The sequence below is a fragment of the Panthera onca genome, chromosome Y, assembly GCF_046562875.1.
Source record: "Panthera onca isolate mPanOnc1 chromosome Y, mPanOnc1 haplotype 2, whole genome shotgun sequence".
In the NCBI taxonomy this organism is placed as follows: domain Eukaryota; kingdom Metazoa; phylum Chordata; class Mammalia; order Carnivora; family Felidae; genus Panthera; species Panthera onca.
Genome location: NC_138358.1, coordinates 20,088,939 through 20,110,801, shown reverse-complemented (window position 1 = coordinate 20,110,801; position 21,863 = coordinate 20,088,939). Strand labels below are relative to the sequence as shown.

Below are 21,863 nucleotides of genomic sequence, written 5' to 3'. Positions count from 1 at the left end.
ATTGGTCCATTGGGTCCTGGTACAGTGTGGCCAGGACTCGGGGGGTTTCAGCCAGGACCCTTGATCCCAGAGGGGTGCTGTGTCCTTGGTGAGATAGAATCCAGTCAGCAAAGCCTCCAGTCAGGATCAGAGCTAAGACCACATGTCCCCGGACAACTCAGGAGCAGGCAGGCTTCTCATAGTCGATGCCAGTATACCTTGCTGCTGCCTCCCACACCCGGGGCTCCTTTGATCCCGAGCCCTGTCCTCAGACAGTGGCTCAGGATGGGAGATGTGTGAGGGGGAGGGGCAGGTGTGGGTTGTGGGCAGCAGCGAGGCTTATGAGTGGGAATTCATGGAGAGAGTACGCCCGAGGGCAGAGATCCAGCGTGAGTTCGTGCGAGTGTGTGTGGGCGTCTGTGGCAAACTGGGCCTGAGATCCGTGGTGGTGCCGGCAGTGTGAGCGTGCATATGTTTGTGCGATTGCGTAGCGGTGTGTCTCTGTCTGTGCAGGAGTGGGTGGTTAGGCCACTGGAGAGACAAGGAGAGACACAGCGGTCTGTGTGAATGAGGTGCTTATGTGGGACGGTCAGGTGCCAGAATACAAGAGTGCAGTCCCTTCCCTCCTGAGTCCTGATGGTAATCGCTGGGATGGGTGCAATCGTTGCTGTGCCAGGGGGCTCAAGTCAGGATGCAAAAGGGAGATTGGTGCAAGGTCAAGAGGGGGGCCGAGGGGAGGAAAGCCTGTGTCCAGTGGCCAGTGGACCACTTGTGAGTAAGTGTGCTTGTGTGTGTGTTAGTGTGTGTCTATGTGGGAGTGAGTGTGTGTGTGTGTGTGTGTGTGTGTGTGTGTGTGTGTGTGTTGAGTGGCCCTGGTGGGCCGACAGTAGCAAATACGTAGGGGCTACATGGTGTGCCCAGGCTTTGTGCACAGGGTAGCTAGGGAACCCAACCTGTCAGGCTACGTGGTGTGCAGAGGGCGTAGGTATTTCCCTGGAGGGAGCCGTCCAGCAAGAATCTCTGCTCTTGGCAGATGAGCCATGTTTTGTCACCAGTCAGCTCTTCCTCGGGGCTCTCCTCTCTGCTTCCTGTGCACCAGGCCCAGGGAAAGGGAGGAGCTTGGACCCTAGACCTCAGGTGACTTGAGTCCCCCAGGGGTGCCATAGCAGGGTGGTGTGGGTGATCCATGTGTGGACGGGCAGGTGAGCAGCCTGCCAGCTGCTCTCTGAGGGGACAGTTCCTTGCCAGCAACACCTCTCCCCGCAGCACAAGATCACCACTGTCGCTGCAGCTGGGCTGGGGACATGTCAAGGTGTGTCCCAGAACTGTGTTCCCCTTGCATGTAAGTGGTGCCAGAATGCGCCTCTCAGTCCCTGTGCGGGTGACCCTGATTAGCCTCAGGCTTTGTCGACTCCTGGCCTCATGTAAATGGGGAACTGGGTTCCTTTCTCAGTGTCTCAGCGGTTGCATGTCGACAGAGGATGCTGTGGACATTGTGGTCAGGATTCTGACCGGGCTCCCCCCGCCCTGCCCCAAACCACAGTGGGCAGCACATGGCCCACTGTGTGTGCGCTTTGGGGAGTCTAAAGCCGTACAGCCCCTCCAGTATTCTTCTCAGGTGGTGGAGGGTCAAAGGGGCCTAGGGAGGAACACTGGTCCCAGTCTGCTGCCGGCTGTGCCCACAGGTGTGTGTGCCCAGCTCCTTGACGCTGAAGCTGCAAGGCTTCCGCACTGCCCCCAAAGCCCCATCCCTAGAATTTGCATGTGGGCCAGATGGAAGTGAAGTCCCAGTGACCCTGCGGGAGCACAGCGGGTGGTCTCGTCTGTGCTTGGCCACCCACCTACCTGCCTTCCCCGCAGCCCGTTGCCCCCATATAGGGCTTTCGGTAAACACGCGGCCACCGTCCAGCATGAGAGGAAAGGCTTGACGGTGTCCCAGTACCGCTGGTCATGTGTTGGCTGCTGCCAGCTGACAGCATGGAGACCCCATGGCCCAGTGGAGGATGTCCGACCTGTCCTACAAGGAACTGGGGACGACTGTACGGATGCATCAGGTCCCATGCAGTAACCTAGGCCTGACTTTATCCGCCTAGGGGGTGATCGAAGAGCCTTGGGGTCCCAGGCCTGGCATATGTGTCGGTGAGCTTCCTCCTGGATGGCGCTGCCGACACAAGGCTGGCTGGTCAGGGGTCGCGTGTGAGGCCCGTTGGGTCCCGGCCTCTAGGTCCGATACTGCTGTAGGTGTTGTTGAAAAGACAGAGCACGATATGACCATCCCTTGGGTGTCGCTGCACCGGGGATCCCGTCGCTGCTCCCAGGGTCCCACTACCGAGTCTCCCCGGGAGGCCTGGGAGGTTGCCAGGCTCCTTTTGCAGGGACACAAAGGCTTGTGAGAGCCCATCCGCAGGGTCCGGTGCTCATTGCGGATGACTTGGGGGCAGTGCGAGATCTATTGCTCCCGTCCTTAGAGGAGATTGTGGTAGTCTTAAGGGACAAAGATGTGCGTGGAGAATAGAAGGATGTCCAGAGGAAGCATTGGAGGAGGAAGAGGACGAGGAGGAGTAGGAGGATGAGGAGGAGTTGGAGGAAGAGGATTGGGAGGAGTTAGAGCTGGAAGAGAAGGGTGAATGATTGGGTGCAGGAGAGGGAACAAGTGGAGGAGGAGGATGTCCAGGATGAGGAGGAGCACGAGCCAAAGGAGCAGGAGCAGCTGGGGGAGGATGTTGAGGAGGACGAGAGCAGAGGGAAGAGGGTGGGGAGAAAAGATAGAGCCAGGGTTCCAGAGCATGAGTAGAAGTGTAGGAGCAGAAGGAGGAAGAGCCCGAGGAGGAAGAGGTGGAGGGAGAGGAGGAGCAGGAGGAGTTGGAGGAAGAGGATTGGGTGGGGTTAGAAGAAGAGGAGGAGGAGAAGGAGCAGTGAATGACTGGGTGCAGGAGAAGGACAAATGGAAGAGGATGATGTCCAGCACCAGGAAGAGGCGGATTACGGGCCAGAGGAGCAGGAGCAGCTGGAGGACGGAGTCGACTAGGACGAGAGCAGAGGGAAGAAGAGGTGAAAGGTCAGAGGTAGGGCAGGAAGGGCGGTAGCAGGAGAGGACCTGGAGAAGGAGGAAGAGTCCTAGGAGGAAGAGTTGGAGGAGGAGGAAGAGGTGAAGGACGAGGAGGATCAGATGGAGGAAGAGGACTGGGAGGAGTTACAGGAGGAGGAAGACGAGTGAATGATCGGGTGCAGGCGAGGGAAGAAGTGGAGGAGGAGGAAGTCCAGGACGAGCAAGAGGAGGAGCACGAGTCGAAGAGCAGTAGTAGCTGGGGAGGAAATTGAGGAGGACGTGAGCAGAGGGAAGAAGAGGAGGAGGAGGAAAGGTAGAGCCAGGGCTGGAAGAGCAGTAGCTGCAGAGGGGGAGCAGAAGGATGAAGAGGCCCGAGGCTAAGACTTCCAATACTGTGTTGAATAACAGTGGAGGCGGTGGACATTCCTGTCTCGTTCGTGACTTGAGCTGAGAGCTTTTGCTCCTTGAGATGATATTCACGTTGGGTCGTTCATACATGGCTTTATGATCTCGATGTGTGCTCCTTCTATCCCTACTTTCTTGAGGGGTTTTACCAGGAAAGGATGCTGTATTTTGTCCATCACTCTGTCTGCATCGATTGAGAGGATCCTGTGGTTCTCGTCCTTTCTTTTATTGATGTGAGGAATCCCGTTAATTGTTTTGCAGATGTTGAACCAGCCCTGCGTCCCAGATACAAATCCCACTGGGTCGTGGTGAATAACATTTTCATGTATTGTTGGATCCGAGGGTCTAATATCTTGTTGAGGAGTTTTGCATCCATGTGCATCAGGGAAATTGGCCTATAGTTCTCCTTTTCAGTGGGGTCTCTTTCCGGTTTTGGAATCAAGGTAACGCTGGCTTCATAGAAAGAGCTTGGAAGTTTTCCTTCCATTTCTATTGTGAGAACAGCTTCAAGAGAATAAGTGTTAACTCTTCCTTAAATGTTTGCTGGCACTCCCCTGGAAAGCCATCTGGCCCTGCAGTCTTCTTCCTTCGGCAGGTTTTGGATTACTAATTTGATTTCTTTACTGGTGATGGGTCTGTTCAAATTTTCCTTTTCTTCCTCTTTCAGCTTTGGTAGTGTATATGTTTCTAGGAATTTGTCCATTTCTTCCAGATTGCCCATTGTATTGGCAAATAATTGCTCCTAATATTCTCTTCTTATTGTTTGCCTTTCTGCTGTGTTGGTTGTGATGTCTCCTCTTTCATTCTTGCGTTTCTTTATTTGGGCCCTTTCCTTTTTCTTTTTCATCAAACTGATGACTGGCTTATCAATTTTGTTAATTCCTTCAAAGAAGCAGCTTCTGGGCTCATTGATCTGTTCTCCTATTTTGGTTTGTTTCTTTGTTTGTTTGTTTGTTTGAGGTTGTTTTTGTTTTTGTTTTGTTTGGTTTTTGGTTTCAATAGCATTAATTTCCGTTAATCATTGTTATTTTCTGTCTCCTGAATGTTTTGGGTTTCGTATGGTGTTCTTTTTACAGCCTCTTAAGGCGTAAGGTGAGGTTGTGTCTCTGAGATCTTTCTTTCTTCTTTAGGAAGACCTGACTTGCTAGATAGGTCCTCTTATAACCGACCCTGGTGCGTCCCAGAGGTTTTGGGTTGTGGTGTTATCACTGACTTCCATATACATTTTCATTGACTTCCGTATACTTTTTATATTCTCTTTCAACCCTTGCTTAGCCCATTCAATCTTTAGTAGGATGTTCTTCAGTCTCCCAGTATTTGTTACCTTTCCAAATTGTTTCTTGTAGTTGATTTCGAGTCTCTTAGTGTTGTGGTCTGAAAATATGCACGGTGTGACCTCGATCTCTTTGAACTTCCTTAGGGATGACTGTTTTCCCCAGCATATGATCTATAGAGGAGAATATTCCATGAGCACCGGAGAAGAATGTATATTCTGCTGCTTTATTATGAAATGTTCTGAACATATCTGTGAAGCCCATCTTGTCCAGTGTGTCATTCAAAGCCCCCGTTTGCTTGTTGATTTTTCGTTTACATGATCTGTCTATTGCAGTGAGTGAGTGCATAGAAGTCTCCTCCTATGATGGCATTACTAAGAATGAGGTTCCTTATGTTTGCGTTTAATTGGTTTGTATATTTGGTTGCTCTCAAATACGCCACATAAATGTATCCATTTGCTAGGTCTTCTTGGTGGATAGACCCCTGAATTATGACATCATGCCCTTGTGTATCACTTGACACAGTCTTAAATTAAAGTCTAGATTGTCTGATAGAAGTATGGCTACTTTGGCTTTGTTTTGTTGACGGGTAGCATGACAGATGATTCTCCATCCCCTTCTTTTCACTCTGAAGTTGTTTTCACATCTAAAGTGGGTCTCTGGTAAACAGCATATCGATGGAACTTGTTTTCTCATCCATTCTGTTCCCCTATGTTTTTTGATTGGAGCATTCAGTCCACTGACGTTTAAAGTAGTACTGAAAGACACGATTTTATGGCCATTATCTTGTTTGAAGAGTTGGAGGAAAACATATCTATATATCTTTATATCTATATCTACGTCTCCATCTCCATCTATATGTGTATGTGTATGTGTATGTGTATGTATATGTATATGTATATGTATATGTATATGTATATGTATATGTATTGTATTAACTGTATCTATATATCTATATCTATATCGATATGTATATGTCTATATACATCTATATATATAATTCTATATCTATTTGTATATATAAATATAATTATAAAGATAGATAGATAGATAGATAGATAGATAGATAGATAGATATCAATTTCCCTCTGAGTGTCCCCCCTTAAAATTGCGTGCAGGTGTGATTTAGCGGTCACAAACTCCTTTAAATTTTGTGTATCTGGGAACCTTTTTCCTCTGTTTCTATTTTGAATGACAGCCTTGCTGGATAAAGAATTCTTCACTGTGGATGTTTCTAATTCAGCACTTTGAACGTATCCTACCACTCCTTTCAGGCCTGCCAAGTTTCTCTGGATAGGTCTGCTGCAAACCTGATCTGTCTTCTCTTGTAGTTTAGGGACTTGTTTCCCTTGCTGCCTTCATGATTCTCTTTGCCTGAGTACTTTGTGAGTTTGAATATGATATGCCTTGCTGAGGGTCAGTTTTTGTTGAATCTGATGGGGTCCTCGGTGCTTCCCGGATTTTGATGGTGTGTCTTTCCCCAGGTTAGCAAAATTTCCCACTATGATTTGCTCACATAACCTTTCTACCCCTTTTTCTCTCTCTTCCTCTTCGGGACCCCTATGATTCTGATGTTGTTTTTCGTTCTGCATGAGTCACTGATTTCTCCAATTCTTCAATCGTGCTCTTTTCCTTAATCTCCCTCGATTTTGCTGCTTCCATAGTCTCCATAAGTTGGTCCTCTGAATCGCTGATTCTCTGTTCTGTCTCATCCATCCTTGACACCGCTGCATCCATCCGTCATTGCAGCTCAGTTATATCATTTTTAATTTCATTCTGGCCAGTTTTTACTGCATTTTGTCTCTGCACAAAGGGACTCTAATCTACATTGGACTGCAGCTAGTATTCTCATAATCGTGCTTCTAAATGCTGCTTCAGACATCTTGCTTGTGTCTGTGTTGGTTGAATCCCTGGCTCTCGTTTCTTCAGGCTCTTTCTTTCTGGGTGAATTCCTTCCCTTTGTCATTTTGAATGGAGAAAAGGAACTCATGAGGTAGAAAATTCAATGAAATATTCAAATTATAAAATGTTAAAAGTAAAAACTTAAAAACACACATGTGAATAATGGAATGAATGATGCTAGATTCTAGGCATGTTTCACGTGGGTGTTGAAAGTGGTTTTGACACAGGAGAGAAAAAAACGTGGGAGTGGAGAAAAATTTAGAAAATACTAATAAAAAATATTAAAAAGGGAAATGTTGTGAGAATTTGAAAAATCAATACACTGAAGTAGACTAAAAGGAGAAGATGGGAGTAAAATAGAATCTGTGAATATAGACACAAAAGGAAAGAATAATGTAGAAGAGTATTAAAGAAAGTTAGTAAAATTTCCACCTGCCCAGTCTCCTTCGCCTCTCCGCGCACAAAAGCACCTCCCTTCCCATGCCTCCTCGCTCTCCAAGTTCACTTCTGCATGCCACGTACCTGCTGAATTCGGTGGTTCAGGATATGCAGATTGCTGTGCTAATCCTCCAGTCAGCTTCCTGGGTGGGTAGGATGGTTTAGTGTTGGTCTGGCTGTATCTCATGCACGCGAGACACTTAAGAAGCTTCCATGCTGTCTGCCATCCGGGCTCCTCCCCAAAGAGGTGAGATCTGTAGCACCAGTTCTCCGATATGAGACATCCCACAGGAAAGTTGCGGTCAGTGACAAAGCGGAAAAGGGCATGTACCAAACAGGGAGGTCACCCTGGAGGGGGAGGCAGAGAACCTGCTCCAGACCTGGGAGGGGAGGCAGGGGCTCAAATGCTGGAGCCACGCCCACTGCCCTCCAGCTGATTGTTCCTGAACAGCAGCCAACTGTCTGGGTCTGGCCTGGAGCGCCTTCACCCCAAGGACCCATGGTCAAAAAGTTCACTGCCTCTGCCTCTGCCTCTCCCCCACCTCCACCGCAGCCACAGCCACAGCCACAGCCACAGCCACTTCAGTGTCCGAAGGGCCACGGGGCCGTGGGCGTGCTTCCCAAATGCTGGTGGGCTCCAGAAGGAGGCGGCAGGCATTTAAAAACCTTGGGCCTTGACACTCCACCTGCTGGGCCTAGTCTGGAGCCTCATGCCTCAAGTTCCCACTCCTTCTGCTCTATGGCCCTAGCCTGAGGATGGGCTAGGGCCCCAAAGCAAGGGAGTCCTGTTCCGGAAAACGCTGAGATTCCTGACAATACCGGGCCTCCATTCTGCTGGAAGAGGGCGTTCGAGAGTCCAGGAATCGTGGCAACACCCCTGTCTCAGTCCCAGACAATTTCACTCGTTCATACGCACTCACACGCACACGCACGGGCACACACACACACTCCCCCTCTGTGGCTGTCTCTAGTGGTGACTTACTCTCCTTCTTCGGCCTCCTTCCATGTCCCTCTGGCCTCTGTCTGTCTCTGAGTCCCTGTGATCATTTTCTTGAGGGAACGCTTCCTCCCTCCCGCACCTCCATCTCTCTTTCTCTGTCTCTGTGCTGTCCTTGCACAGTATCAGTGCATCTGGGTTTCCGTGAGCTGTGCGTGTCCATAGGGACGTAGTAGGCTGCTGATGGCACAGGGCTGCAGGGGAACACACAAAGGAACGCACAAGTACCAGGGGTCAGAGCACATCCAGACCTCCTAAGCCGTGACTGCCTCCAGGCAGCCCACACAAGCTGGGTATACATGTGAACTGAGAAAGGTCAGTCCCTTGGCCCTTGCCCTGTAGGTTGCAGCCAGCTGGGAGGTACTGAAACCCAAGGGACTGCCCAGTGTTGAGAGGGTCTGAAGAAAGGGCAGGAGCCGAGGAGGCAGGGAACCTAGTCATAGCTGGTGTTTCTCCACATGCCATGTTCCGGTGCCATTGGTACTGGAAGGTTGGTATCATTTGTGGCTCTCTTTCCTTGGCATCTCAATGCAAGCTTCCGTGACCCAATGGAGGTCCTGAATCTGCCCTAGTTTTCAGCCAGGTTGGGCCCCAGGACAAATGCACGTGCTGTGTGAGGGGGGAAAGCAAGTGTGAGTCGTGAGGAGGAGCTAGCCTCGTGAGTGGGATGTGGCAGAGGGCATGAGTGAGTGCACAGGTCCACTAGAGTGTGTCTGTGAATGTATTGTGGCTGGCGCCTGTGAGTACTTTTGCCTGAGACCTAGCGTTTGTGCTGGCAGCGTGCACGTGTCTGTGTCCACGTGCCGCGTGGCCGTGCATCTTTGTGCCCGAGTGAGTGTGTGTAGGCCGTTGGCAAGCGAAGGAAAGAGACTGGGGGCTTTCCTGACTTGGTGAGTAAGGGGGGGCTCCAGTGCCAAAGTGCAGCGAGTGCAATCCCTTCGCGCCTGGGATCGACACGGAGCTAGCTGATCACCTTTCATGACGGGAGGAAAGCCCGGACTTTGCCTGGGTCCGCTCGTTCTGTGTTGCCTTGGCCAGGGGCAAGTTGGGGTTGGGCCACCCATGGCGCAGTGGAGGAGGACCAAAGTTCCCTGCAAGGAAGTGGGCGTTAGTGGAGGGAGGCAGCAGAGAGCATGAGTAAGTCTGGCCCTGCTCCTGGAGCGGCCTAGGGGATCATCGCAAGGCCTTGTGGTCCCAGCCAGGGTATGTGTCTCGGTGAACATCCTCCTGGATGACCCTGCAGAGACAGGCCTGGCTGGTCTAGAGTCCCTTGCGAAGTTGGGGCCCGGCCCCTGGACCCCAATACTGTGGTAGGTGTTGTTCAAACTGAAAGGCATTGCCTGCTTGTCCCAGACAGTCCCTGCACCTGGGACCCAGATTTGTTCCCACGTTCCTGCCACGGGGTCTCCCGGCGATGCGTGGGAGTTTGACAGGCCCCATTTCTCTGGAGGGAGTGAGTTGCATAGGTCAGGTGCACCAGGGTCTGGGCCTGCTTTCCTGTCTTGCCCACCCGCTACGTCCTCTGCTGAGGGCAGCTTGAGGGCTCACCACTGGACCTGTTCCTCTCCCTTTCTGGGTAAGAGTTTGCCTCTCTGTCGGTCACACTGGCCACCCCCTCTCAGCCCCCTGCCACCTGTTCAGCCTCCCCCCATCCACCTGCGTTTCTATGCATTGCTGTCACCTGAAGCGGTGGTGTGCTGCCTCATATATCACAGCCACCCTGGAGCATTGCTGTACCCCGTTCGTATCCTGACATAGCCCAGCGAGTCTGGAGGAACCTCTTCTGTGTCACGGAAGCAACATGTTGGCCAGAGGGCCCGGCACACGAATTTGGAAATCCTAGAATCCCCCGCCTGCCTGGCAGCCTCCTGGTCCCATAAAGAGGTAGGGGAACACTGCATTCCACCAAAGGGAAAAGGCAATGCATGAGTGTGGTGCCTGGCCAGGCAATGCATCTCGAGCCTCCAATCCTGCAGTGGCTCTGTGTGGTGTGTGTGTGTGTAGCTTATGCTGTCTGACATAGACCGGCAGGGAGTCCACATCACCACTGCCCTGACAGGGAGGGAGACCACATCATCGCCCTCACTGCACACCGTCTGCAGCTTATTGCTTCCCCAAAGTGGTCATGTGGCTTCATGTAGACCCTGGGGCGTGTCCCTCACTTGGGTCCCAACACTGCATCCCCCAACCCCCCGATACCTCTCGGAGACCCTTGAAATCATGCTGCCTGTGGCACAGGGGGACAGTGTTTTGAGCCAGCGCCCACGCTCATGGCAGCCTGCCGCCTAAGTGAGTGGTAAAGGAAATGGGACCAGGATGAACAGACATACGGCCAACGAAGGCCTGGGGAGGGTCCCTGTGAGAAGATGGCCAAGCATTGTGGGAGGAAGGGGACCGCTGTCTGTGGGACAGACACAAGCTCCAGGAATCCCAGGGCCCACGGTCACGGGTCTTTCCTGTGCACTGCCACACACGGGAGCAATGGGCAGCCCATCACGAGAGGGGGGTGTGTGCTTGCCAGTGTCACTTTCCAGGCAACGGGGACAAACGGCAAGAGCGGCGCGCATGATACGCAGCCTCCCCTAGTGTGGCGTCCTCTCCACGTCACACACCTCTGGTCACCGACCTTCCCTAGCCGGTGCACTGCTAGACTGCTGTCATGACATACATGTCTTCTGGGAGCAAGGATGGACGTAGAGAGTATGCAAAGGAGGCTGAGCAGATGGAAAACCGGGGTGCACAGACAGCAGGCGCACAGCTGACATGCGTCTGCCGGACAGCCAAGGTGATCCGCTGAGTGGATTTGTCGGACTAGGGGCACAATGAACAAAGGTGGCGGTGTAAATGGGCAAAGCGGGGAGGTCCCCCTTTACCCGTGTGTGTAGATAGCCGCGTGCCCAGCGCAGCGTGGAATGCAAAGGTCGCTTTCGCATGGCCAGAAGCCAAACAGGGCACCCAGAGCGCACAGAGGGCCGGCTGCAAGCCCCCCGGAGGAGTTGCACTGCACGGGGCCCAGAGCCTTCCTGCCTATGCAACAGACGCGCCCCAGTTTCCGGGTGACCTAGGGGCGGGACCGCCGAAGCCACGCACGCCACCGTCCCTATGATTGGTCCTGAAGGCAGTGAAGCGGCCTGGGCGTGGCTTGGAGCTCCCTCAGCCTCAAAGCCGCAGGCGCACACCTCTCCCCACAAAGGCCTCCGAGGCAGCATCGGCATAGCGATAGCCACCGCCGAGGCATCCTGGGTACAGCACCATGCGCATGCGCATGCGCATGCGCCCCCTCGACCTTTGGGCTCTGGGAGGAAGGGGGAGCGAGTTGCCAGCCATTGCCCTCAGGGCTCCGCTCACTGGGTCTGGGGAGGGGCGCCGTGCTTTCACCTCCCGCTTCGTCGTCGGTAGGAGCCACAGTTGGTGTCTCGGGCCGGGGCCGCATGTTGCGCGACTCGTGTTTCCGAAACACTGGGGATGCCCGGAGGCCCCATGCCGCCTTCGACCGGGAACGGGGCGGTCGAGAGACGAGGGCCCGTGGGGACACTCGGTCTCCGGCAGGGCCAGAGGTGCCGCAGGCCGAAGGCTTGCAGGCCACAAGCGAACAGCCTGTGCAGGAAGGCCAGGCCCGACCCGAGAGGCAGGTGGGCGGCCCCAGCGAGATATCGGTGCCGCTGGTGCATGACATAGTGGCGGTGGAGGCGCTGTGGGGCCTGGCGGAGGAGGAGGTTGAGGTGGCGGCCGCGGAAGAGGACGCGCCTGGGGAAGAGGGGCATGAGCAGAGGAAGAAGGGGGAGGAGGACGAGGAGCAGGAGCCGGGGAAGGAGAAGGCCCAAGTTCACGAGGAGGAGGACCTGAAGGGCGAGGGGGAGCAGCAGGACCAGAAGAGCAGAAGGAGGAGGAGGAGGAGGAGGAAGAGGGGGAGAGGCAGCAGGAGTAAAAGATTAGAAGGAGGAGGAGCAGCAGAAGCCCAAGCAGAAGGAGGAAGAGCGGAAGGAGGAGGAGTTGGCGGAAATGAAAGGGGAGGAGCAGGAGCAGCAGGGTATACAAGCAGGCGCGGCGGCGGCCAAGGCGCCGGCCGCGGCGGTGGCGGTGGAGGCATTGGCGGCGGCAGTGGCAGGGGAAGGGGACCAGGAGGAGGAGCAGGAGGAGGAAGGGAAGGCGTGCGAGCCATTAAAGGGAGAGCAGAATTGCAAGCCGAGGAGGAAGAGGAGCAGGAGAAGGAAGCGCTGGAGGAGCAGCAGCAGGGCGAGGAGGAGGTGGAGGGCAAGAAGGACAGGAGAAGCGGGAGGAGGAGGAACAGAAGCCGAGTGAGCAGGAAGGCCGATGGGTGGAAGAAGCCCAGGAGCTGCAGGTGAAGTAGGATAAGAAGGAGCAGGTAGAGTCAGGCCTCCGTCCTTGCCCTTCCCCACTGGAGGCTCTGGAGGCTCTGGAGGCCCTTCAGATAGAGCTACAGCCGGTGAATAAACAAGCCAGCCGGGAGCACGCTCGACTCAAACTCAGGATGTGGCAGAGGCGGCAGCGACATCTGCAGCAGAGAGGTGCCCTTATCCAGGGCATCCGTGGTTTCTGGGCCAAGGCTGTATCCTTCCTGCTGCTGGTGGAGGGTCCAGAGGGGGCTGGGCTTGCGCAAGAGGAAGGAAAGGGAGGTGACATTTAGAGGAACCCAGGACAGGGACTGGAGCTACGCCACGCTCCAGTGGCCGGGAACGTGCAAACGTGATCCCATCCGGTGGTCCTGGCTCTGCAATGAGTGTGGGAGGAGGGCAGTGCCGGGGTGGGGGAGGCATGTGTGCTTTAAGTCGCACCTGGCACGGAAACAGCGCTGGGAGAGTGGGGAGTGGCGGTGGAGGTCAGGCCAGGTCGGGGAAATGACAGAGGGCTTCTTCCCACACAAAGCCGCGTGGGGGCACGTTTCTGGGTCCCGCTAAGCATCTTGCTGCGGGGAAGGCGATGTGAATGCCCACTGGTCGGCGCGAGACCGGATGTGTGCTGTCTGGCTGTGTGGAAGTAAGCGTCCTCAGTGTCCTCACGAGCACACAAAGCTAGGCGTGGTTGCGGGCGTCTGGGCATGCACAGCCTCCTGTGCGTGTCTAGCAGAGCCCTGCGCGATCCTGAGACCCCGTGGGCCTGGACGCAGCCTGTGGGGAGGGCTTGAGACCCTGGGGGAGGACGCCAGTCCCGGGGGGGGAGGACGCCTGGATGCTGTCCACACTGGTTCTCTGGTTCGAGCTCTCTCACGCCCAGCACCTGAAGGCTCTTTGACCTGCGGCAGTTTGTGAACCACCCTCAGATGTCAGCCCTGAGTAGTAAGCCCGATGAAAGCATGCTTCGCCACATGACCAATTTGAAGGTCGGCCTGGGAGTGGGAGGTGGTGTGGGTGGCTGGCTGTGTGGGGAGGGGAGGTGGTGGGGAGAAGTGATGTGTTCCTTCCTCAGGGGAGGGCAGGTCTCCTGGAACAAGATTTCACATTTCTGCCCCACTGTACCACGGCAGGTGGAGGAACACAAGTTTCCCAGGGAATGCCGGAAGATCCTGCTGTTTTTTGGCAAGAACTCCTACTTCCAGAATGAAGTCGTTACGAAGGAGTATGTCCTAGGCCTTGATGGTAAGTGTCCACTGACTGCATGGACGGCAGTGGGTGGAGGGTTGAATGTGATAAGTTCTCTGGCGCCTTCTCACATACGCGTCTTCCTGCAGGGTATAGGGCGTCTCATTCCAGTCCCATCCAGTGGTACCCAAGGTACAGACAGGAGGCCTACAGACGCAGGCATGACAACAGCAGCCTCAACTTCTTCAACTGGTTCTCTGACCACAGCTTTGCCGGCTCTAGCAGGATTGCTGAGGTGGGGCCCTGTAACAAGGAAGGGAGGTGATTTTCATGGATTCCCCCACTGCGTGGGATAGCTACCTGAGGCCTGGCCTGTCTCCCCTACCAGATAATCATAGAGGATCTTTGGCCCAACCCCCTGCCGTATTTCAAGATGAAGGAGGCCCCAGGAGAGAGAACTGAGAGGGAAAGAGGTGAGCAGCCAAGGGTGTGGGCACGGAAATGTGTGCCGTGGGGTCCAGGGCACAATTCTCTTCTGCATGGAGGCACCGAGAATCACAGCGGCACAGGAGGTGACCCCAGGTCAAAAGGGCATCAGCCTGAGACAGGGAGTCTTAAGAAGTAACGTGTCCCAGAGGCTTTGCCCCTTTGGGGAGCCTGAAGGTGGGAAGGGGGCTAGACAAAAAGAATGAGCAAAGCGGGACAACCAAAGCTGGCTCATCAGATAGCATGGTGACAACTGTCATTCCCGGACCTTGAACCCCACCCTCAGGCCTCCTACCACCATTCCACATGTTGTCTGGCTTCTGGATCCCCTTGTCAGCTTTGGCACAGCTTATCACACCTTCCCATCCTACTTTCCGTTTGGAAACATTCAAGCAACCTTACTCAGGGCCAAGATAAGACTCTCACCTGTCCTGTGTGTATGTGTGTGTGTGTGTGTGTTTCTGTCTGTCTGTCTGTCTGTCTGTGTGTACCCATATATCCCAGGGATATGCACGATCTTGAGAAGAGTATGAAGGAGCGTCGCACTTCATCGACCCCAGTGGAAACCCTTCCGATGCTCACGATGGTCCACAAGATTCTCCTGGCCACGAAATAAGGACAAGGGTGGTGGTGACACGTGGCACAGGGCGGGGGTCCAATACATTTGAAGAAATATAGAATGGGAGATAAACAGCATGAAGTGTTTGTGTGTGTCTTCCTCTCAGGTACGCTCTGGGGCGTGTCCATGTACACATGCTGAAGACGCTCCAGCGCTGCCAGCGGGTCCTGGGCTGAGGCAGGACGCAGCGCTGGCTCTTGCTGCTGCAGCGGCTGGGAGAGCTGGGGCCCCTCCTCCGCCTCTGCATCTGCCTGGCGCTTCTCCTCTTGCTCCTGAATCTCCTCCTGCTGCTGTCTCTCAACTTCCACCTCCTCCTCCTCGTGCATGTCCTCTGCTTCTGGCTTGGCTTCCTCAGAATTCTCCTCTCCAGCCACCTCATCCTTGGTCGCCTCGCCGTCCTCTTCCTCCTCCCCGATCACCACCTCAGCCGCCACCATTCCGTCATCCAATATCAGCACCAATTCCTCCGCTGGGCTTGCCACCTGTATCTCACACCCGGCCTGGGGTTCCTGCACAGGATGGGTGCTTGCCGCCCCTGAACCTGGGGACTGCGGCCAGCCCACGCCCTCCAGCGCCCCTGCATTCCCGCGGGGCCAGGACTCTCCACCTTTCGCATCCGGGACGATCAGGGCCCAGGGTCGGCGGGAATCTCCGCTTTGTCCGGACCGCGACACGCTGGCCATGACGCTCGGCCCCGGCCCAGTGTAGCTAGGGCAGCCTCAGGACAAGGACAGGAAACGGCAGCAGGTGGGGGGAGCCTTGGCCGCAAGACCATGAGCTCCCTGAAGCCTCCCGCCGCAGCCCGCCAAAGTTGAGCGCAGGCGCACAGGCTCTGGGATTTGAGGACTCCGCATTGGCTGTGGCTGCTGTGGAGGAGGGGCCGAGACAGAGGCAGTGAAGAGTGTGCGCATGCGGCCTGGGGGCGAAGTGGTTCCAGGGCAGGTCAGGCCAGCTGGCCAGGTTCGGGGAGCAGTCAGTTGCAAGACAGCAAGACAGGGTGCTGTGCCAAAGCTGTGCCAAAGCTGACAAGGGGATCCAGAAGCCAGACAACATGTGGGATGGTGGTAGGAGGCCTGAGGGTGGGGTTCAAGGTCCGGGAATGACAGTTGTCACCGTGCTATGTGATGAGCCAGCTTTGGTTGTCCCGCTTTGCTCATTCTTTTTGTCTAGCCCCCTTCCCACCTTCAGGCTCCCCAAAGGGGCAAAGCCTCTTGGACACGTTACTTCTTAAGACTCCCTGTCTCAGGCTGATGCCCTTTTGACCTGGGGTCACCTCCTGTGCCGCTGTGATTCTCGGTGCCTCCATGCAGAAGAGAATTGTGCCCTGGACCCCACGGCACACATTTCCGTGCCCACACCCTTGGCTGCTCACCTCTTTCCCTCTCAGTTCTCTCTCCTGGGGCCTCCTTCATCTTGAAATACGGCAGGGGGTTGGGCCAAAGATCCTCTATGATTATCTGGTAGGGGAGACAGGCCAGGCCTCAGGTAGCTATCCCACGCAGTGGGGGAACCCATGAAAATCACCTCCCTTCCTTGTTACAGGGCCCCACCTCAGCAATCCTGCTAGAGCCGGCAAAGCTGTGGTCAGAGAACCAGTTGAAGAAGTTGAGGCTGCTGTTGTCATGCCTGCGTCTGTAGGCCTCCTGTCTGTACCTTGGGTGCCACTGGATGGGACTGGAATGAGACGCCCTATACCCTGCAGGAAGATGCGTATGTGAGAAGGCGCCAGAGAACTTATCACATTCAACCCTCCACCCACGGCCGCCCATGCAGTCAGTGGACACTTACCATCAAGGCCTAGGACATACTCCTTCGTAACGACTTCATTCTGGAAGTAGGAGTTCTTGCCAAAAAACAGCAGGATCTTCCGGCATTCCCTGGGAAACTTGTGTTCCTCCACCTGCCGTGGTACAGTGGGGCAGAAATGTGAAATCTTGTTCCAGGAGACCCGCCCTCCCCTGAGGAAGGAACACATCACTTCTCCCCACCACCTCCCCTCCCCACACAGCCAGCCACCCACACCACCTCCCACTCCCAGGCCGACCTTCAAATTGGTCATGTGGCGAAGCATGCTTTCATCGGGCTTACTACTCAGGGCTGACATCTGAGGGTGGTTCACAAACTGCCGCAGGTCAAAGAGCCTTCAGGTGCTGGGCGTGAGAGAGCTCGAACCAGAGAACCAGTGTGGACAGCATCCAGGCGTCCTCCCCCCGGGACTGGCGTCCTCCCCCAGGGTCTCAAGCCCTCCCCACAGGCTGCGTCCAGGCCCACGGGGTCTCAGGATCGCGCAGGGCTCTGCTAGACACGCACAGGAGGCTGTGCATGCCCAGACGCCCGCAACCACGCCTAGCTTTGTGTGCTCGTGAGGACACTGAGGACGCTTACTTCCACACAGCCAGACAGCACACATCCGGTCTCGCGCCGACCAGTGGGCATTCACATCGCCTTCCCCGCAGCAAGATGCCTAGCGGGACCCAGAAACGTGCCCCCACGCGGCTTTGTGTGGGAGGAAGCCCTCGGTCATTTCCCCGACCTGGCCTGGACCTCCACCGCCACGCCCCACTCTCCCAGCGCTGTTTCCGTGCCAGGTGCGACGTAAAGCACACATGCCTCCCCCACCCCGGCACTGCCCTCCTCCCACACTCATTGCAGAGCCAGGACCACCGGATGGGATCACGTTTGCACGTTCCCGGCCACTGGAGCGCGGCTTAGCTCCAGTCCCTGTCCTGGGTTCCTCTAAATGTCACCGCCCTTTCCTTCCTCTTGCGCAAGCCCAGCCCCCTCTGGACCCTCCACCAGCAGCAGGAAGGATACAGCCTTGGCCCAGAAACCACGGATGCCCTGGATAAGGGCACCTCTCTGCTGTAGATGACGCTGCCGCCTCTCCCATATGCTGGGTTTGAGTTGAGAGTCCTCCCGGCTGGCATGTGTATTCAAGGGCTGCACCTCCGTCTGAAGAGCCTCGAGCAAGGACAGGAAAGGATGTAGGCTTGCACTCATCTGCGTCTCTTCCTCCTGCTTCACGTGTAGCTCCTGTGCGTTCCCCAGGCACCAGCCACCTTGCTCCTTCCACTTTGGTTCCTCCTTCTCCTGCTCCTCAGCTCCTGCTCTTCGTGCCCCAGCTCCATCTCTTCCTTCTCCTCCTTTCCCAGCTTTGCCTCTTCCTCCTGCAGCTCTTCTTGTAAATCCTGTTGCCCCTGCTCCCCCGCTTCCTGCTCCGCAACTTCCCTTAACTCTTCCCCATCCTCCTCCTAATCTCTCTGCTCCTGATCCTCCCCCTTCTCTTTCTGCTCCTTTTGTAAGGCCTCCTGCTCCTCCTGCTGCTGCTCCTGCCCCTGCTCCTCCTCCCCCTGATCGTCGGCTTTTGACCTTCTTCCCCCTCCTTCTCCTCTTACTCCTAATCCTTCTGTTCCTGTTCCTCCTCCTACTTCTCCTCCTCCTACTTCTCTTATGATCCTGCTCCTCCTCGTCCTCCTCCTCCTCATGAAAATCATCTTCCACATCCTCATCCTCATCCTCATCGTCATCCTCCTCCCACTCCTCCTCCTCTTGAAAATCATCTTCCTCATCCTCATCCTCATCCTCGTCGTCGTCCTCCTCCCATTCCTCCTCCTCCTCCTCCCATTCCTCCTCGTCCTCCTCCCGCTCCTCCTCCTCCCCCTCTTCTTGGTCCTTATCCTCCACCTCCTCTTCCTCCTCCTGTCCCTCCTCTACATAATTATCCTGCTCCCCCGCCTGTCCCTCGTCTTCCTCATGCTTCCTCTGGTCATCCTTCTCATCTGCAAGAACGTGTATTTCTGTGGCCGCCGCCTCAACTCCCTCCTCCACCAGGCCCAACAGCTCCGCCACCGATATTATGTTGTCCACCAGCAGCTTCAAATCCTCCCTTCGGCCGGACACCTCTGTCTCACGTCGGACCGGATATTCTTGTGCACTTCGGGGCATTCTGGCCCCGACACCATCGTCGTGTGGCGCCTCAGTCGCGTCCAGGAATACTGTATGCCCTCGAGCCCGGGTCTCTTGACTACCGCCTTCCATGACGAACGCGACCGCAGTTTACGGGGCACTGCCACATTTTCCAGACACTACATCCTTCGCCATGTGGAGCTGGCCCAGGACCGCAGGTGGGGCAGATTCAAACGAAGCGGCAGGAGGTGAAAGCACGGGCCTCCCTCACCAGACCCAGTCAGTGGAGCCCTGACGACAATGGCTGACAACGCCCTCCCGCCTTCTGCCGTGGACCAAGGGCCCAGGGGGCGCATGCGCACAGGCGCTGTACCCAGGAAGCCACGGCGGTGGCTGTCGCTGTGGTGATGCTGCCGCAGAGGCCTTTGTGGTGAGAGAAGTGCGCATGCGGCTCTGAAGCTGAGGGCGTTGCAAACCACGCCCAGACTCCCAGCCTGGCTCCAGGACCAATCATGAGGACGGCAGTGGGCGTGGCGTCGGCGGCCCCACCTTTCAGGGCGGTGGGAATCTGCTGCGAGCGTGTAACGGCACACAGTGAGCCCCGGGCTTCGGTAGTGCGGCGCCTCCAGGGGCCTCCAACTTAGCCCTCTGCGTGCCCTGTTTGGCCTCTGTCAATGAAAAGGGGACTTTCACATTCCCCCCCCCCCCCTCGGCGTCCCGTACGGCCTGGGCACGAGGCTATCTACACACACGGGAAAAGGGGGACCTCCACGCTTTTCACGTTTACACCCCCACCTTTGGTCATCGTGCCCATAGTCTGGCAAATCCACTGAGCGGGTCAGCGTAGCTGTCCGTGAAACGCATTTCAGCTGTGCGCCCGCTGTCTGCACCCTGGTTTGCATCTGGTCTGCCTCCTTTGCATACGCCCTACGTCCATCCCTACTCCAAGAAGACATGTATGTCATGACAGCAGGCTAGCAGTGCACCCGCTAGGGCACACTGTTCCCGCTAGGGAAAACTCTTGTCACTCGGTGACAAGAGGTGTGTGACATGGAGAGGACACCACCCTAGGGGAGGCTGCCTATCATGCGCGATCCCAGGAGCAAAGGGATGGCACTCTCTGAACTTTGGCACTTGAACCACCCCGGTACGCACCAAATCAGGAAAGCCCCCAGTCTCTTTCCTTTGCTCCCCAACGGCCTACGCACACTCACTCAGGCACAAAGATGCACGGCCACGCGGCACGTGGACACAGACACGCACACGCTGCCAGCGCAAACGCCGGGTCTCACGCAAAAGTACTCAAAGGCGCCAGCCACGATACACTCACAGACACTCTAGTGGACCTCTGCACTCACACGTGCCCTCTGTCACATCCCGCTCGCGAGGCTAGCTCCTTCCCACGACTCACACTTGCTTTCCCCCCTCACACAACACATGCATTTGTGCTGGCGGCCAAAGCTGGCTGAAAACTAGGGCAGATTCAGTATCTCCATTGGGTCAAGGAAGCTTGCACTGAGACGCCAAGGAAAGACAGCCACAACTGATACCAACCTTCCAGTACCGACAAAACTGGAATGTGGCAGGTGGAGAAACACCAGCCACGACTAGGTTCCCAGCCTATCGACCCCTGCGCTCACCTCAGCCCCTCTCAACCCTGGGGAGTGTCTTGGGTTTCAGTACCTCCCAGCTGGCTGCAACCTACAGGGCAAGGGCCAAGGGACTGACCTTTCACGGTTCACATGTATACCCAGCTTGTGTGGGCTGCCTGGAGGCAGTCACGGCTTGGGAGGTCTGGATGTGCTCTCACCCCTGTTACTTGTGTGTTTCTTTGCGTGTTCCCCCGAAGCCCTGTGCCGTCAGCAGCCTACTATGTCCATATGGACATGCACGGCACACGGGAGCCCAGATGAACTCATACGGTACAAGGACTGGACAGAGAAAGAGAAAGAGAGACGGAGGTGGGGTGGGAGGAAGCGTTCTGAAAAGAAAACTATCACAGAGACAAAGAGACAGACAGAGACCAGAGGGATACCGAAGGAGGCAGAGGAAGGAGAGTAAGTCACAACTGGAGATAGCCACAGGGAGGAAGTGTGTTTGTACGTGTTTGTACGTGTGTGTGTGTGTGTGTGTGTGTGTGTGTGTGTGTGTTCATTTATGAATGAGCGTCAGTATCTGGGACTGAGAGAAGGGGTGTTGCTGTGATTCCTGGACCCTTGAACGCCCTCTTCCAGCAGAATGGAGGCCTGGTATTGTCAGGAATGTCAGTGTTTTGCGGACCATGACTCATGCGGTTTGGGGCCCTAGCCCAATCTCAGGCTAGGGACACAGAGCACAAGGAAAGGGAACTTGAGGCATGAGGCTCCAGACTAGGCCCTCAGGTGGAGTGTCCAGGCCCAAGGCTTTTACATGCCTGCTGCCTCCTTCCGGAGCCCACTAGCATTTGGGAAGCATGCCCACGGCCCTGTGGCCCTTCGGACACTGCAGTGGCCCTGGCTGACGTGCAGGTGGGGCAGAGGCAGAGGCAGAGGCAGTGAACTTTGTGACCATGTGTCCTTGGGGTGAAGGAGCTCTGCCTAGGTGAGCAGTGGGCTGCTGTTCAGGAGCAATCAGCAGGAGGGCAGTGGGCGTGGCTCCGGCAATTGAGCCCCTGCCTCCCCTCCCAGGTCCGGAGCCACTTCTCTGCCTCCCCCTCCAGGGTGGCCTCCCTTTTTGCTACATGTCCTTTTCAGGTTTGTCACCGACCAGGTCTGTCCTGTGGGATAGCTGATGTTGGAGAACGGGTACTACAGATCTCACCCCTTTGGGGAGGAGCCAAGATGATGGCAGACAGCATGGAAGCTTCTTAAGTGTCTCGCGTGCATGAAATACAGCCAGACCAACACTAAACCATCCTACCCACCCAGGAAACTGACTGGAGGATTAGCACAGCAATCTGCATATCCTGAACCACCGAATTCAGCAGGTACGTGGCATGCAGAAGTGAACTTGGAGAGCGAGGAGGCATGGGAAGGGAGGTGCTTTTGTGCGCGGAGAGGCGAAGGAGACTGGGCAGGTGGAAGCGGGGGCAGAGCATACAGGGAACCCACCCATCCCCAAAGCAGGTGGAGAGAATGTGGAAAATTGGACGTGGCCGCACGGACTAAACTGAAATGGGAGAAAGGAGAAATAGGAGGGTTTAAATTCCATTCAGACTGTAAACGGGGTGCGCAAAGTCTGCAAATCCGCAGTTCTATGCCTGGCAGTGCTGTGGTGGGAAGGGCTAATT

At 55.5% G+C, this 21,863-nt stretch overlaps 2 protein-coding genes across 2 annotated transcripts; one reads left to right on the top strand and one right to left on the bottom strand.

Moving 5' to 3' along the window:
* Positions 1-11,475: 11,475 nt before the first annotated feature.
* Positions 11,476-14,744, top strand: LOC145715054 (uncharacterized). The gene is given in 7 exon segments (XM_081794636.1): positions 11,476-12,307; positions 12,310-12,614; positions 13,308-13,385; positions 13,530-13,641; positions 13,734-13,879; positions 13,973-14,057; positions 14,575-14,744. Coding segments are annotated over 7 exon segments (1,587 nt in total). The 3' UTR covers positions 14,604-14,744.
* A 1,165-nt stretch (positions 14,745-15,909) lies between these two features.
* On the bottom strand, positions 15,910-19,287 carry LOC145715052 (uncharacterized). The gene is made up of 5 exons (XM_081794634.1): positions 17,504-19,287; positions 16,734-16,811; positions 16,478-16,589; positions 16,240-16,385; positions 15,910-16,146 (listed from the first exon to the last, which is right to left on the bottom strand). Exons 1-5 carry the CDS (start codon positions 18,725-18,727, stop codon positions 15,910-15,912), a joined length of 1,797 nt encoding a protein of 598 aa, XP_081650760.1. The 5' UTR covers positions 18,728-19,287.
* Between the last annotated feature and the right edge of the window lie 2,576 nt (positions 19,288-21,863).